Source organism: Eutrigla gurnardus (assembly GCF_963514095.1).
Source record: "Eutrigla gurnardus genome assembly, chromosome: 17".
Lineage (NCBI taxonomy): Eukaryota > Metazoa > Chordata > Actinopteri > Perciformes > Triglidae > Eutrigla > Eutrigla gurnardus.
The window spans coordinates 23,690,841-23,707,792 of record NC_139928.1 but is presented as its reverse complement, the minus strand read 5'-3'; the positions used below and the strand labels follow the sequence as shown (position 1 = coordinate 23,707,792).

The window sequence follows — 16,952 nt, the reverse complement described above, 5'->3', positions numbered from 1 at the left end:
TTGCATAACTTGAAGCAATACCCGAATCAAAGCTGTCCTTCTGGCGAAGGGCAGAAGCCCACATGCCTTCTTTGGTCTGGAAGATACCAGGGTTAGTTTGGGGCTTGGCTGGCTGGTAGCTAGACGGCTGGTAGCTAGACGGCTGGTAGCTAGACGGCTGCTGCTGGGGCTTGGATGGTTTGTAGCTGGAGGGCTGGTAGCCAGACGGCTGCTGCTGCTGGGGCTTGGCTGGTTTGTAGCTGGAGGGCTGGTAGCCAGACGGCTGCTGCTGCTGGGGCTTGGCTGGCTGGTAGCTAGACGGCTGGTAGCTAGACGGCTGGTAGCTAGACGGCTGCTGCTGGGGCTTGGATGGTTTGTAGCTGGAGGGCTGGTAGCTGGAGGGCTGCTGCTGGGGCTTGGCTGGTTTGTAGCTGGATGGCTGGTAGCTGGACGGCTGCTGCTGCTGGGGCTTGGATGGTTTGTAGCTGGATGGCTGGTAGCTGGACGGCTGCTGCTGCTGGGGCTTGGATGGTTTGTAGCTGGAGGGCTGGTAGCTGGAGGGCTGGTAGCCAGACGGCTGCTGCTGCTGCTGCTGGGGCTTGGCTGGTTTGTAGCTGGAGGGCTGGTAGCTGGAGGGCTGCTGCTGGGGCTTCGATGGCTGGTAGCCAGATGGTTTGTAGCTGGAGGGCTGGTAGCTGGACGGCTGGTAGCCGGACGGCTGCTGCTGCTGGGGCTTGGATGGTTTGTAGCTGGAGGGCTGGTAGCTGGAGGGCTGGTAGCTGGAGGGCTGCTGCTGGGGCTTCGATGGCTGGTAGCCAGATGGTTTGTAGCTAGCCGGCTGGTAGCTGGACGGCTGCTGCTGGGGCTTCGATGGCTGGTAGCCGGATGGTTTGTAGCCAGATGGTTTGTAGCTAGCCGGCTGGTAGCTGGAGGGCTGCTGCTGCTGCTGGGGCTTGGCTGGTTGGTAGCCGGACGGCTGGTAGCTGGAAGGCGTGTGCTGGGGCTTCGATGGCTGGTAGCTGGATGGCTGCTGCTGGGGCTTCGATGGCTGGTAGCTGGACGGCTGCTGCTTCGATGGCTGGTAGCTGGACGGCTGCTGCTGGGGCTTCGATGGCTGGTAGCTGGACGGCTGCTGCTGGGGCTTCGATGGCTGGTAGCTGGATGGCTGCTGCTGGGGCTTCGATGGCTGGTAGCCAGATGGTTTGTAGCCAGATGGTTTGTAGCTAGCCGGCTGGTAGCTGGACGGCTGCTGCTGGGGCTTCGATGGCTGGTAGCCGGATGGTTTGTAGCCGGATGGTTTGTAGCTAGCCGGCTGGTAGCTGGACGGCTGCTGCTGGGGCTTCGATGGCTGGTAGCCGGATGGTTTGTAGCCGGATGGTTTGTAGCTAGCCGGCTGGTAGCTGGACGGCTGCTGCTGGGGCTTTGATGGCTGGTAGCTGGATGGTTTGTAGCCGGATGGTTTGTAGCTAGCCGGCTGGTAGCCGGATGGCTGCTGCTGGGGCTTCGATGGCTGGTAGCCGGATGGTTTGTAGCTAGCCGGCTGGTAGCTGGATGGCTGCTGCTGGGGCTTGTTCAGCTGGGTGGTGCGTCGCTCTGGTTTGTCATCAGAAAACATTCCATGTCCTTCTGTCTTAGGAAGGAACCTGTCCCACATGTTAGATTTGGTCTGGAAGATACCATCAGCTGGCTGTTGCGAGTCGTGCACAGGTTTCCGGGTGAGCCCAGCAGGCTTGAAACTAGACTCGAGGCCCTTTGGACTGGCTCGATCTACTTGCCTACCAGAAGAGCCACTGTGACTGCCTGCACTCGGTGCAGATGAAGCACTGGATCCAGAACCAACCAGAGACCCTCCTGGCAGCTCAGAGCTCTCGTGAGTGGAACCTGAAGCAGGTTTGAAGCTACGTGGATAAGCAAAGAGAGGTACGACCTTATTGGAGCCTCCACTTCTGTAGCTGATTTCTGCAAGGAAGAGAAAAAAAAAGTTAGAAACTTTAGTCTTGTGAAGAAGTTGAACTACAGTTGGAGGGACTCTTACCCTCCGCATGCTGCCCAGAAGTCAACAGTGAGAGCAGAAGCACTCTGAAAACCAAGAAAACAAACAGTCAACACCACTTTAGAATCATAAAGCATCAAACAAAGAAGAGGGACGTTACCTCACACAAAAGCCAAGATACATCTTAGAGGTAATGCTGAAGCCAAACAGCCTGTAAGTCGTGTGCTGATCGCCGTAACCCAACAAAGTCAGAAACCAGTGCTTCAGCTTCCTGCCCTCCAAACACACATCCCCCCTTTTCAAGCGCTGCTGCCGCCTGAGTCAACCAATCAGGGAGTGATTGGAATCAGGTGGAGTCATCCGTCGCTAACGAACCAATTCCAGTTGGTAGATCTGCTCCCAAAAAGGTCTGTCAATTAAAATGACAAACTTTTCGAGGTTATGAGATTTTAAAGCTCTCAGACGTAAATGTCTTTATCTGCTAACAATGTATTAAAAGAGAGATTTTAATATTAGTTCAAAAACAAAATATCTGTATATCTGTTCTTCACATTTCCTCCGATTCAAGAAGAACCTCATATTCATTTTACCCCAAACAATTTTTTATTTCAATATTTTAGTTGCGTTGTCTTCTGTTCTGGTTCCCCATTTCTCTTCTGGTGGTACAGTCCATGTTTACCTTTTTTAATAATTAATCAGAGAAGGAAGCCCACAAAGATTAAATACATTTTTATTTTATATTTAACACCAAATCACAGAGAAGCAGCAGTCATGAAAACAGCAACCAGCAACCAGCAACCAGCAACCAGCAACCAAATCACGATGGCATAAATCCACATTTCATACACATTTTTTCAACTTCTGCTAGGAATTTAAATTCAGAAAAATGCTTTTATAAATGATGGGAAAGCACTCTGCACTGAGACACATCGGCCTTTAAACACCCACAGTGGCACGAGACGGGAGGAAACACATGACCATATAAGGGTGGGAGGAAGGAGGAAAGGAGCGAGCCGAGGCTCTGTTAGCTGAGCTTGAGGCCGAGGCAGAGAGCCAGCTCGTTCTTCTGGATCTTTCCGTCCCCGTTGATGTCACAGTGACCCATCAGCGCCTTCCGGAACTGGTCCAGGTCAGAGCCGCTGATGCTGGGCTGGAGGAGACGGTTGGACAGAGAGGTCAGAGGTCAAAACGTGGACGGGTGGGAACCATGACCACAACGACTGTTTTTTTTACCTTCACCAGCTCCATCATGTCCTTGACGAAGCCGTCGACCTCAGGGCCCTCCAACGCACCCGTCTTACTCTACACACACACACACACACACACAGACACACACACACAGACACACACACACGCACACACACACACACACACACACACACACACACACACACACACACACACACACACACACACACAGACACACACACACACACACACAGACACACACACACAGACGCACACACACACAGACACACACACACACACAGACACACACACACACACACACACACACACACACACACAGACACACACACACGCACACACACAGACACACACACACAGACGCACACACACACAGACACACACACACAGACACACACACACGCACACACACACACAGACACACACACACACAGACACACACACACGCACACACACACACACACAGACACACACACAGACACACACACACACACACACAGACATACACACACACGCAGACACACACACACACACACAGACACACACACACGCACACACACACACACACACACACACACACACAGACAGACACACACACACACACACACACACACACACACAGACACACACACACACACACACACACAGACACAGACACACAGACACACACACACACACACAGACACACACACACACACACACACACACACACAGACGCACACACACAGACACACACACACACACACACACACACACACACACACACACACACACACACACACACACACACACACACTTTATTTCTGTTGACAGTAGTTTCAGATTCATGGAGCAATTAAAAAATAGTTTGTAAACATCGGTTTTACGTAATAAAATCAAGTTTAATCTGACTTTTTTTTTTATTGCAGCGGCGTTCACTCCATCTTTGTTTTGAGCAACCACACCAGGAAAACACCATCTGGTGGACTGGAAAAACAACTGCTACCAAAAGGCTTTAACGTGTATTTGCAGTATTAATAGTTTCTAGAATAAAAGATTAACACTTAGCATCCGTGTGTTGACACAATATTACCACCTGGGGAAGTTTCCTGGTGAATTAAGTTTGAACCAACTTTGATTTTTCTTTGATAATCGAATATGAAACCATTTTCATGAAGATAATCAAGCATTTTAAAGGATTTGTTTGGGACGAACCTTCCTGCTGCTCGGACACAAACTTACAACATCATAGTGAGCAAATATCTTCTCGAAGTCTCTCTTCCGGTCCTCCTGACTGCAGGCCTGAGATCAGATACAGCAAGTCATTCATATTCACTGGAAACATCACGCTGAGTCATAAACACATAGAAACACGTATCATTTAAACTCTTCAAACTTACGTCCATCTTAAACTTCAGGAGGAAGTTTTCTTTCAGGGCCAAGATTCTTCAGATAACAAGAAACAATTTACAGACATTTAATTGACTGTACTTTTAAATCCTCCTGGTCACGTGACCCGGATCCACGTACCTGGCCAGGTCATTGAGGTCCAGCCTGCCGTCCCGGTTTCTGTCAAACATCTTCATCTACGGGAGAAAACAGTTTAAAGCGTGATGGACTTATTCTGTTGGCGACAAGCGGATGTAATATGGTCGCCACGGTTACCATGGTGACGGTGTACTCCTCCAGTTTCTCTGGGGCGACGGACTTCCTGTGTTGGAGGAGGAGGTCCCGGAGGAAACCCTGGAGGGACAAATCAAGGACGATGACGCTAATTTAAACTTTTTTTTAACAAAGACGACATTGTTGCAGGGGGAACAAGAGGACCAATCAGGTTAGAGCAGACCGCAACCTCCGGTTCTGAGAAGTGAAGCCGGGGTGCTGAAGTGCCTATTAAAGCTGCATTCTCTCTGCTGGCCACCAGGGGGCGACTCCTCTCTGGTTGTATAGAAGACTGTGAGAAAATGGTCCTACTTCTCTCTGCTGGCCACCAGGGGGCGACTCCTCTCTGGTTGTATAGAAGTCTATGAGAAAATGGTCCTACTTCTCTCTGCTGGCCACCAGGGGGCGACTCCTCTCTGGTTGTATAGAAGTCTATGAGAAAATGGTCCTACTTCTCTCTGCTGGCCACCAGGGGGCGACTCCTCTCTGGTTGTATAGAAGTCTATGAGAAAATGGTCCTACTTCTCTCTGCTGGCCACCAGGGGGCGACTCCTCTCTGGTTGTATAGAAGTCTATGAGAAAATGGTCCTACTTCTCTCTGCTGGCCACCAGGGGGCGACTCCTCTCTGGTTGTATAGAAGTCTATGAGAAAATGGTCCTACTTCTCTCTGCTGGCCACCAGGGGGCGACTCCTCTCTGGTTGTATAGAAGTCTATGAGAAAATGGTCCTACTTCTCTCTGCTGGCCACCAGGGGGCGACTCCTCTCTGGTTGTATAGAAGTCTATGAGAAAATGGCCCTACTTCTCTCTTGATGTATTATCTCAGTAAACATTGTAAACATGAGTTTATGGTCTCAATCTCTAGTTTCATATTTGTTTTAAAGTCCTGTCCACAAATCCAAGGTCCAGATCCCCGCTGTGAGGACTGGAAGGGAAGTCCCATTACCTTGAGCTCGATGGCTGAGATGTAGCCGCTGCCATCCGTGTCGTAGTTTCTCCAGATCTGCACACAAACGACAAAAGTAACAACGTGAGGCAACGATCACGACCCTGAAGGTGGCTTATTTTTTTCCTACAGCGGCCCTGATACGCTGTTGTTGCGTTCACCACGATGACCTGCGAGAAAAAAGTTTTTCTTCAAAGGATTCGAGGCAACGCAGCGTGAGTAACCACTACAAGACTAACATGTAACATTCCCCGTGTTGACCTTTGACCCCTCACCCTCATGAACTCCACGCTGTTATCCAGCGGCGTCTCTCTGCGAAACAGAAGCAGGAAGTTCTCCTCCTCCGGCAGCATGATGGCGGCCAGCTGGGGCGATAAAAAAAACAATAAAATTAAATTAACTGAAAAACATGTCGATGTTTCCAGAAGCTCCGAGGAGTCGGACGAACCTCTTTGATCCGCAGACGTCCGTCAACTGCGACGTCGTACGCCGACATGAACCTGCCTCTCAGTCTTCGGATGTCCTCCGTTATCTCCTGCTCCTGAACACAACACATTAGATTTCCTGTCGTGATATTTTCGGACTGCAGTGCCCCCTGGTGTTGACGAGAATAAAAACTCGAATTGATCACCATCTCATTACCTTCGTCCCGAACTTTCCCAGCATGTGTTGAAAGAGGGCGTCCAGCTCGTTGCCGTCGATGAAACCGTTATCTACGAACACAATCGGGGCATCGCGTCAAATCAACGGAACATCGGGAGTTAAAAGTCGTGCTTTTTTAAACGTAGCAGCCATTTTCTTTGGATTCGTGACCATGGAGAACTCGCATTATTTCTACGACATTTCCTTATAGCAGAAATAAAACTGTGTTCATTCACATGCAATTACATTCATTTAATTACATGTGAGCATAAATCAGATCCTCTGAAAATAAAAAACATTTTTTTAGCTTTTTAATATTTTCAAATTTGTGATCTGACATGACCTTTAGGACGTGAACCATCCAGATAAAAACACGGTAAAATGCAGCAGAACACAACACACGTAGGTTATTTTCAACCGCGGTAGACGATGGATGGATGTTGGCAACATGTTGCAGTAAAAAACATCTGACAAGAGCAAAACTAGATCCTCCTGCTCCTCATTACTCTAAGTTCATGTCTCAGATCAGCTGTCAGGTCATTTACCCACAAGCCCTAGCGTGGTGGCATAATTAATGTCTTATTATTTAGTTGAAGACGTTGACCTCAGAGTCATGGGAACGCTTCTCACCATCAACGTCAAAATGTTGCCAGATCTGAAGGAAACCTGCAGCATCCAGGGTGCCGTCCAGGGTGTTGTCCAGGGTGCTGTCCAGGGTGCTGACCAGGGTGCTGTCCAGGGTGCCGTCCAGGGTGCTGACCAGGGTGTTGTCCAGGGTGCTGTCCAGGGTGCTGTCCAGGGTGCTGTCCAGGGTGTTGTCCAGGGTGTTGTCCAGGGTGCTGACCAGGGTGTTGTCCAGGGTGTTGTCCAGGGTGTTGTCCAGGGTGCTGTCCAGGGTGTTGTCCAGGGTGCTGTCCAGGGTGCTGTCCAGGGTGTTGAAGACAAGTCCAGAGGTCGAGACCGTGACGACAAAATAAAGGAAACGCTTCCTTCAGACAAACAGTCCAAAAGTTTCAGAGACGGAAATAAAAATGTGTTCAGATTCCTCCAGAAGTCACGAAATGAGAGAAAAGACGGATTCAACAGCTTGTATATGAGGGAGGGAGGGAGGGGAGGGAGAGAGAGGGGGGAGGGAGGGAGGGAGGGAGAGAGAGGGGGGAGGGAGGGGAGGGAGAGAGAGGGGGGAGAGAGACAGAGGGGAAAGACAGAGGGAGAGAGACAATGAGTCTGAACAGTAAAATAGCATTTATTGGTAAAAACATACAAATAAAGAAATATTTGACAGCTTGACGTTTCATCTCCAGACTTAAAGGTCGGCTGGCACATAAACAATAAAACACCATTTTAACAGAATACTCTATATATATATATATATATATGTATATATATAGTATTTTTTTTAATATATATATATATATATGAAAAGAAAGACAGATATTTCCCGGTAGAATCAAACCCACCACCGCTACATAATCAAATATCAAATATAATCCCCAGAGTTTGTGCATTAACTCCATATAAAGCTTTATGAACATAAACAGGAAGGAACGTCATATTTACACACAACGTCACTAAGTGCAGAATACGTCGGCCATGAGCCGGTTGCTACGGCGACGACACAGCAGTCCTGTCGTTAACAGTAATAACCCCAGCTGTTAATCACAGGGAACTCCAACGTGACCTGAACGCACCTCAATATCTCACCTTTCATTTAACGTATTGCTTTTTATAATATATATTTGTATTTATTGAAGGGAACATTTCCCATTAGCCCCGTTTCCTCAGCGTTGACGTTCCTCTGAAATAAAAAGGTAACAAAATAATAATTTTGTCATTTTAATGAGCCTTGATGTTGGATTAAACTACAAACTAACTTTGGTTCCAGCAGCAGAGAGCTTTCTTTGGTTTCGGACGTCTCATCTACAGAAAGACTAACTGAACCCCTTTTAGACCTGGACCTGGTTCCTCTAAGCAGCCCCAGACCAGATGTAATGTCTGGTCTTCATGGTCCCCATTAGTGCTGCTGAGACGGGCCTGATCCGAGGTCAGGGAACTGTTTTATACTCTACAGTTGTTCCCTTGGCCCCAAATACTAAAGAAAGTGATGAAATGTCTCTGGACTGATGGGGTTGGGTTTACAGTCCCGTCAGACTAGCTCCTCGTCTGATTGGTCATCAGACTTGAGCTCAACGTCCGGCGAAGGAACCGCCACGTCAGCTGGACTGAGATCAGCGTCGGCCAGAGAAGGAGGCCTCACTGAGGAGAGAGAGAGAGATTTAAACATGCCAGTGGAAGTGAGACTGATCTATTAGGTGGACTGTGATTGGTCGAACCGTAAGCCGGGAGGGACTTGGCTCGCTCGCGGTCGTCCTCGGCAACATTAGCAGGACTGGCTGGTCTCTTCAGGGACGACCACAGTCGGCCGCCGGCGCCCGGTTCTCCCACTGGACTGGGCGACTCGAACGCATCACCGTCCACGAGGAACTCCCCTGAAGGAGACAGGAGAAGTAGGACCATTTTCTCATAGACTTCTATACAACCAGAGAGGAGTCGCCCCCTGGTGGCCAGCAGAGAGAAGTAGGACCATTTTCTCATAGACTTCTATACAACCAGAGAGGAGTCGCCCCCTGGTGGCCAGCAGAGAGAAGTAGGACCATTTTCTCATAGACTTCTATACAACCAGAGAGGAGTCGCCCCCTGGTGGCCAGCAGAGAGAAGTAGGACCATTTTCTCATAGACTTCTATACAACCAGAGAGGAGTCGCCCCCTGGTGGCCAGCAGAGAGAAGTAGGACCATTTTCTCATAGACTTCTATACAACCAGAGAGGAGTCGCCCCCTGGTGGCCAGCAGAGAGAATGCAGCTTTAAGGCACCAAATTAATCACACATTTAAACTGTTTGAAACAGAGACGTTCTTCACGTCTCAGAAACAGAAATCACAGTAAAAGCCTTTAAATGTTTCTTCTCTCACCATGCTCACAAAAGACAAGTCGCCTTTTTGATTACACAGAAGAAAACGCCGTTTCAAAGAAAAACACTGTTAATTACACAAGAGTTCAATGACACACACACACACACACACACACACACACACACACACACACACACACACACACACACACACACACACACACACACTCTTGACACTTGGACATGTCAAGTACAGGCTAGGACCTTTGCTGTGTTGCTTCTGAGCGGAGGCGTCCTGAAAGCATTCATTAAACGTCACCTGGTAAATTGACTGTTGTATTTTCAGCGCTGAGTCATGAAAAAAAAAGCTTCATCGTTAAGAATATAAACGGAATGAATTGCCACAGCAACCAGGGCTTGGATATTTAATTTGCCTATGCAATAGGGGAAAAATAACGCAAATGAGCTTAATGTATAATTGTATAATTTAACACACTGCGGATCAAAGATTATGACACTAACACCGACTCGGACGACGAGGTCAGCTAATTATTTCATTGGTCCTCCTGTTCTTTTTGATTTTGGCTGATATCCACCCGGAGTCACGACTACTGCATTGTGGGTACCGACCCTCCAGTGGAGACGGGGGTCCTGCATGGTTCCTGCCGGGGCTCTCTCTCTCCTGCTCCGACGGCGCCCTCTTCAGGCGAGGAGCAGGAAGTGGTCCTTTGGTGGAGGAGCTGCCTGCCGGAGTCTCAGAGGAGTCGTCTGAGGAACAGAGATCAATAAATGTTATAGAACACACATTTCAAGCACTTTATTCTAAATCCAAGCACTTTTCAAACCTTGAAAACACCACACTAAAATTCAAGTGTTTTCAAGGATTTCCAGCACCGTACGAAGCCTGTATAAAGTCTGCCTACCGAAGACGTCGGTGCTGCTTGGTCCGGGACCGGCGGGACTGAGGGGCTCAGAGGTGCGGGGTCCCAGCGGGGGTTTGGTGGGTCTGGGGGTCACGCTGGGTGGTTTGGACCTGGGAGTCGGCTCTGGTCTGGACTCGTCGGCGTCTGCTGGAAGGGCGTGATGGACGTCTGACTTGGCTACAGGAAAACCACGGAGATACTTTAGAGTCGTGGTCTTATTTTGGAAGACTCAAATAGTAGTATTATTATAACTAATGAAACGGCTCCATTTAACCGTTGAAGTATCACTAGAAAATCCAAACTCACCTTTGTCTTCGTCCCCTTTGTCCAACGACTCGGACTGAAAACAGAGACGAGAGAAAGTTATTTATCATCACACATACAACTATTAAAGAAATAATCATTGATTTTCTTAGATCGCAGCCTCCCTCCAACATTGCTAAATTATTAATCTGAGACATAAAATAAAATATATAGATTAAAATTGCACATACAACACAACACAATAATAATAATAATAATAACGATGAACATATAAAGATCATTTTCTTTTTCTTTAAAAAGGCCAGGAAAAACCCAGGAGCTCCGCCCACCTGCTTCAGCGCCATCTTCTCCTGTCTGGCCTTCATCTCCGCCAGCAGGTCCATGCCCATCACAGGGACCCCGATATGTCGGGGAATGTGGGGGTTTTCCTTCTTTTCCAGGTTCTCCTCCTCCTCCTCCTCCTCCTCCTCCTGTTCCTTCTCCTCGTCGGCAGATTCAGCGGCGGTCGGGGTCGACTCCATTTCAGAATCCGTGTGGTCCGAGGATTGAGCCCTGTGGAGTTCCCGATGGGGCGGGTCCGGGAGCGTCGCCGTCGTTTCCTCGGTCACCGGGGTGATGGAGGGGAAGGGTGAAGCCGGGGTGGTGGAGGAGGCCGGGTGGGGCGGAGTGACGGAGGCGTGGCTTTTCTCTGAGCGGGACGTCCGGGATTTGATGAGGTTGAAGAAACCGCTCTTCCTGGATTCACGCTTTTTATCCGGAGATTCCGGCGTGCTGGAGGACGGACCCCTCACAGATGGAAGTCTACATGAGATTAAAAAGAATTCAAGCTTTATTCACACAACATCTCACAGGTTTACTTTTCTTTGCAGACGACACACCAGTGTCTTTATCCTATTTTTACGGTTATCTTTAGCACAAATCATCATCAAATGACGGGCCGCTGAAGGAATTCTGTGTTTAATACTTGAGTCTCACTTGAAACCGAGTTTAATGACTTTCTTGGAGAAGAAATCATCCAGGCCCTCGTCAAGCTTTCCCATGATGCTGTTCTGCTCGGCCTCTTGTGGCACCGAGCTAGCGGCGGCGGCGGCGGCGGCCTTCCGCTGAACCGAGGCGGACACAGAAAGATGACAGTCAATTATTATTTTAGGTATTTAGCCAGTTAACGACCTCAGCAACAGAACTTTACAGGGTGAGATGAGAGAGTCTAGACTTCCCAAATCTGACTCTTTACCCATCAATGCGAAGGTCAATAATTAAACAATAATTCAGCTTCTATTCGCTACGTCATCAACATTTACGTTAGCAATGTCATAGATATTTTATTGATAACAGATTCAGATGCTGTCAAAACAGAAACATTTGGTGTCACCAACGATTAACCCGAGCCCTTCCCTGAGGGACACCTACAGGCGGACGGCTGGGTTTGGTCCTCTTCTTGGGTTTCGGACGGAGTTTGGTGTGATGCTCCAGCAGCTTGTGCTCCACGGGCGGCAGGTCAGACAAACAGATGGTCCTCGTGTCGGGTGGAGTCGGGGGAGGATGGAGGTCTCCGTAGTAGGCTGAGGCTCTGTCCAATGGCTGTGGAGGAGGAGGAAGAGGCGGGTCCTCCACGTGGATGGGAACCTCTTCGAGGGCCTTGTCCAGGTCGAACTCCATCTCTGTGGGTCAAACAGGAAGAAACCGAGTTATATTTTATGATGTATGATTTATGTTTACTGATCATAGCAACGGCAAACATCCGGTGTTAGCGGAACCAAACAACTTGTTTATATCCGCTATGACAAGTGAAAGATAGCCGCTAGCATCTTAGCCCACCTGCCCCAATGATGTATTGATTTTTTTTTTTTAAATACGCCGTCGTAGTAATACTCTGGAAAAAAAACCATCATCAAAGTCCCAGTTGGGAGTTTCGGACGCTCACCGAAGGCCACGGAGACGGGACGCAGCATCCTCACCAGGATGCTCTTCCTCTTGGATTTAGGAGTCATCTAGGGAGGAGAGAAACGGGGTTTTTATCTTTGTATCTAAAAGAATGAAACTGATACGCAGCGTGAGAGTGTTTTCTCTAACAATGCACGAGTCCGGATCCTCCAGTCCATGGTTCTGGTCCCGGTTGGGTCTCTCCGGCTGCAGGACCACCTCGTCCAGAACCTCAGTCTCCGTCTGGGCCTCGTGATGCACCAGAGGCTGGCTCTTCCTGATCACATGGTCGCCCTGGAGACAAAGGGAGGGATGAATGGACGGATAGAAAGACAGGCAGGCAGGCAGACAGACGGGCAGGTAGACCGACAGACACTGACCAGCGTGTGCTGTGATCGGGACAGAGACTCCAGGATCTCGTCCACGATGCGATCGGACAGAAACGATGCCATGCTCAGCTTCACTTCACTGGAAAAACAAAAGATGGTCGTTCTTACCTTTCACAATAAAAGCCCCGACACATACCCATCACTGCTGCTTACCGCGGGAACTCAAATCAGCATTTCAAGGTGCATTCCCATGCTTTTCCAGCCCCTTCCAGCTGTGGTAAACTCCATCTTTGTACCAATCCAATGGTCAGTATTCAGTCTACTTATTATGTCACTTGTTGATCACATTAAATGAGATGTTATTGTCCTCTAAACAACCAACATGATGTTTGGAGACAGCTTTTTACAGAAGGACCACAAATGAAAGGAAAACTAATTCCACTAACAGATCCACAGAAATATAATCACCAACTATTTTCATCATCTGTTCATCATCAAAAGTCATTTTTCATAAAGAAATGTCAGAAAATGCTGTTTTCAGTCCCTCAAATATGGAGATCTTCTTTTCTCTGTTCTATCATAGATGTCATCACATACAACACACATTTCAAGACCTTTAGTCTACATCCAAGCACTTTCCAAACCTTGAAAACACCACACTAAAACTCAAGGATTTCCTGTTAAATTCCCGTGGGGCGTTCAGATAAGAGGTCAGACCTGATCTTGTTGGCGATGTCGACCCCGGACTGCTCCAGCAGCGTGGAGGTGATGAAGCTGCGAGGGACCTCCATCCTCCCGGCTCCGCCCTTCAGCAGCTCTGGGCGGAGGCTGTTCCTCTTCATGGCGTGCGGACACAGACCCTCGGCGGCGTCCACCATGGACACCAGCATCGTCTGAGGGAGGAGTGTGAGCGCAGCTTAAAAACCTTCCACATCGCACAGAACAGAAAACGGGTGCCCCGCGGGTTCGAATCCCGGGCAGCTCAGTACCTGCAGCTGCTCCTCCATCACCTGGGCAACCTCCCCGGCCATCGACTCCAGTTTGTCCTGAATGGCTCCGACACAAGCGCCGCTGGACCCCCCGCTCCGCAGGTGGTACAGGTTGGGCAGCAGCTGGAGGGAGAGAGAGTGAGAGATTCATTTTATGAAGCTTCTCAAAGGAACTTTAAGTTTGTGTTGACTTTGGCCCCCTCTTGTGGACGATCATATTAGTGTTTCCCAGCACCAGAGTCCCTTCAGAAAACCTCTCGTTTTACTGCAGCAGGCTCTGACACTCAACAGAGTCCTGGTTCTGGTCCTGGTTCCGGACTGAGACTCATCTTCTCACCGTCTTGGAGTTGCGGGCGTCCTTCATGATGCTCTCCGCCACCTTCATGTCCTCCTGGACTGATGCGGTCTCCGTGAACCTCAGGGAGTTCAGGTGGTCCTGCACCTTCACGCACATGGTGTCCATCATCTGGTCCCAGAGAGGTCAGAGGTCAGTGTTACCCGTGTGATGTAGTGTGATCTACTGTGTGATCTAGTGTGTGATGTAGTGTGATCTACTGTGTGATCTACTGTGTGGTGAAGTGTGTGATCTAGTGTGTGATGTAGTGTGTGATCTATTATGATCTACTGTGTGAGATGAAGTGTGTGGTGTGGTGTGGTGTGTGATCTACCGTGTGGTGAAGTGTGTGATCTAGTGTGTGAGATCTACTGTGTGTGTGTGTGTGTGTGTGTGTGTGTGTGTGTGTGTGTGTGTGTGATCTAGTGTGTGATCTACTGTGTGGTGTAGTGTGTGTGTGTGTGTGTGTGTGTGTGTGTGTGTGTGTGTGTGATGTAGTGTGTGATCTAGTGTGATCTACTGTGTGATCTACTGTGTGGTGTAGTGTGTGTGATCTACTGTGTGATGTAGTGTGTGATCTATTGTGATCTACTGTGTGAGATCTAGTGTGTGGTGTAGTGTGTGATCTACTTTGTGGTGAAGTGTGTGATCTAGTGTGTGATCTAGTGTGTGTGTGTGTGTGTGTGTGTGTGTGTGTGTGTGTGTGTGTGTGATCTAGTGTGTGATCTACTGTGTGGTGTAGTGTGTGATGTAGTGTGATCTACTGTGTGATCTAGTGTGTGATCTACCGTGTGGTGTAGTGTGTGATCTAGTGTGTGATGTAGTGTGTGATCTATTGTGATCTACTGTGTGATGTAGTGTGAGGTAGTGTGTGATCTACCGTGTGGTGTAGTGTGTGATGTAGTGTGTGATCTACTGTGTGATCCAGTGTGATGAAGTGTGTGATCTAGTGTGATCTACTGTGTGATCTACAGTGCGATCTAGTGTGTGATCTAGTGTGTGATCTAGTGTGTGATCTAGTGTGAGGGTGCTCCTGCCTGCTGCGTTGTCGTGGTAACGATCCCCTGCTGCAGCCGGTACGCCTGCTCCTGCAGGTATTTGCGGGTCTCGTGGTTCCTCAGCAGGTACTGCTCCATCTTCAGCAAGGCATCCTCCGTCTTCTCCGGGCTCGTCTTCAGGGCCTGAGCGGCATCCATGATGGGCATCGGCATGAACCGGATGGTGTAGTTCCTGACGGGGGAGAGGAACAGTGACATCACTTCCTCCATCATACTAAACCATGTGACCCCGACCGGCTGCTTCAGACTCACTTCTCCAGAGCGGCGGCGACGTCCTGCAGACCCTGAGGGCTGACGTTGTTTCTGTCCCACACGATCGTCCTGCAGACAACATGAAAGGGTTAACGCTGTGGTGGAGACCTGTCAATCAGCAGGTAAGCCCCGCCCCCTAAAGCATCCCCTGCTTTCTGGTCTGGTGGACTCTAAATGGACCATAATGTACTAAATGAACATCATGCTGGATTGAAGAAGACTTGAAACTAGAGATTGAGATCATAAACTCTCATAATACATAATACATCAAGAGAGAAGTAGGACCATTTTCTCATAGACTTCTATACAACCAGAGAGGAGTCGCCCCCTGGTGGCCAGCAGAGAGAAGTAGGACCATTTTCTCATAGACTTCTATACAACCATAGAGGAGTCGCCCCCTGGTGGCCAGCAGAGAGAAGTAGGACCATTTTCTCATAGACTTCTATACAACCAGAGAGGAGTCGCCCCCTGGTGGCCAGCAGAGAGAAGTAGGACCATTTTCTCATAGACTTCTATACAACCAGAGAGGAGTCGCCCCCTGGTGGCCAGCAGAGAGAAGTAGGACCATTTTCTCATAGACTTCTATACAACCAGAGAGGAGTCGCCCCCTGGTGGCCAGCAGAGAGAAGTAGGACCATTTTCTCATAGACTTCTATACAACCAGAGAGGAGTCGCCCCCTGGTGGCCAGCAGAGAGAAGTAGGACCATTTTCTCATAGACTTCTATACAACCAGAGAGGAGTCGCCCCCTGGTGGCCAGCAGAGAGGATGCAGCTTGTGTGTGCTGGAGGACCTGAGTTTGGTGTTGATCTGCAGGGCCTTGGCCAGCATCTTGGCCCCCATGTCCCCCATGGCGTTCCCACTGATGTCCAGCCTGGTCAGGGAGGCGTTGCTGCCGAGAGCGTTGAGGACGATGGAGAGGTCGGCCTTCAGCCTGGAGTCGGCCAGAGACAGCGAGGTCAGCGGCTGCAGGGGGAACGATAGTTCATAAATAATAATAATAAATACTGATATGATAGAAGAAGTAGAAGTTTGACTCACCGAGTCCTCTTCTTGAATCATGTGGACCAGGTTGTCCAGGACCTGAGACACATTTCTGGAGCAAAACCAGCAGATTGTTAACATTTTAAGGAAACAGATACAAACCTGGTCCATTACTGACTTTAAGACTATTATTTCTTAAATTGTATTGTATTGTTTATATATGCAAATGAGGCATTAGCTTATTGAATACGTGCTAACTGACAGACATTTCCACAATCAGGTCGTTAATATTTTTTTACATTATTATTATTTTTTTAATTTTTATTTATTTCATTGTTTTTTAAAAAAAGAAAAAGAAAAATGTTTGTTGTGCTGTATAATTCAATTTAATCAATAAATAAATGAGTAATTATTATTATTAATAATAATAACGTATTAAAATATATATTTATTATTAATTATTATTATGATTAATAATAATTTTCCATCACAGTGCTGTACAACAGGAATAATAATTCCTAATAAACATAATTGCTTCTTTAAAGTCCAGCTTGGATGGAGGTTTGAGGACCCACTTGGA

At 48.5% G+C, this 16,952-nt stretch overlaps 2 protein-coding genes across 2 annotated transcripts in view; both read right to left on the bottom strand.

The window, feature by feature from the left end:
• Nucleotides 1–2,695: 2,695 nt before the first annotated feature.
• On the bottom strand, nt 2,696–8,413 carry LOC311027834 (secretagogin-like; the record flags this gene model as incomplete). The annotated part of the gene is made up of 12 exons (XM_084032001.1): nt 2,696–3,122; nt 3,206–3,274; nt 4,400–4,459; nt 4,558–4,603; nt 4,688–4,743; nt 4,823–4,900; nt 5,766–5,822; nt 6,041–6,130; nt 6,214–6,306; nt 6,408–6,478; nt 7,038–7,396; nt 8,391–8,413. The coding sequence occupies 12 exons, from the start codon at nt 8,411–8,413 to the stop codon at nt 2,997–2,999; spliced, it is 1,128 nt and encodes a 375-aa protein (XP_083888127.1). The 3' UTR covers nt 2,696–2,996.
• Nucleotides 7,814–16,952, bottom strand: part of carmil1 (capping protein regulator and myosin 1 linker 1) — a 20,898-nt gene continuing 11,759 nt past the window's right edge. The window contains exons 18-36 of the mRNA XM_084031400.1: nt 16,948–16,952; nt 16,430–16,484; nt 16,182–16,354; nt 15,390–15,458; nt 15,117–15,309; nt 14,083–14,211; nt 13,746–13,868; nt 13,474–13,649; nt 12,808–12,895; nt 12,578–12,721; nt 12,429–12,495; nt 11,915–12,165; nt 11,480–11,607; nt 10,834–11,305; nt 10,547–10,580; nt 10,241–10,417; nt 9,948–10,085; nt 8,741–8,896; nt 7,814–8,663 (exon numbers count right to left, since the gene is read on the bottom strand). The exon at nt 16,948–16,952 is cut by the window's right edge and continues 95 nt beyond it. Of these exons, the coding sequence (XP_083887526.1) occupies nt 8,554–8,663; nt 8,741–8,896; nt 9,948–10,085; nt 10,241–10,417; nt 10,547–10,580; nt 10,834–11,305; nt 11,480–11,607; nt 11,915–12,165; nt 12,429–12,495; nt 12,578–12,721; nt 12,808–12,895; nt 13,474–13,649; nt 13,746–13,868; nt 14,083–14,211; nt 15,117–15,309; nt 15,390–15,458; nt 16,182–16,354; nt 16,430–16,484; nt 16,948–16,952 (2,688 nt within the window). The 3' untranslated portion in view covers nt 7,814–8,553. The remainder of the gene's footprint in view (nt 8,664–8,740; nt 8,897–9,947; nt 10,086–10,240; nt 10,418–10,546; nt 10,581–10,833; nt 11,306–11,479; nt 11,608–11,914; nt 12,166–12,428; nt 12,496–12,577; nt 12,722–12,807; nt 12,896–13,473; nt 13,650–13,745; nt 13,869–14,082; nt 14,212–15,116; nt 15,310–15,389; nt 15,459–16,181; nt 16,355–16,429; nt 16,485–16,947) is intronic.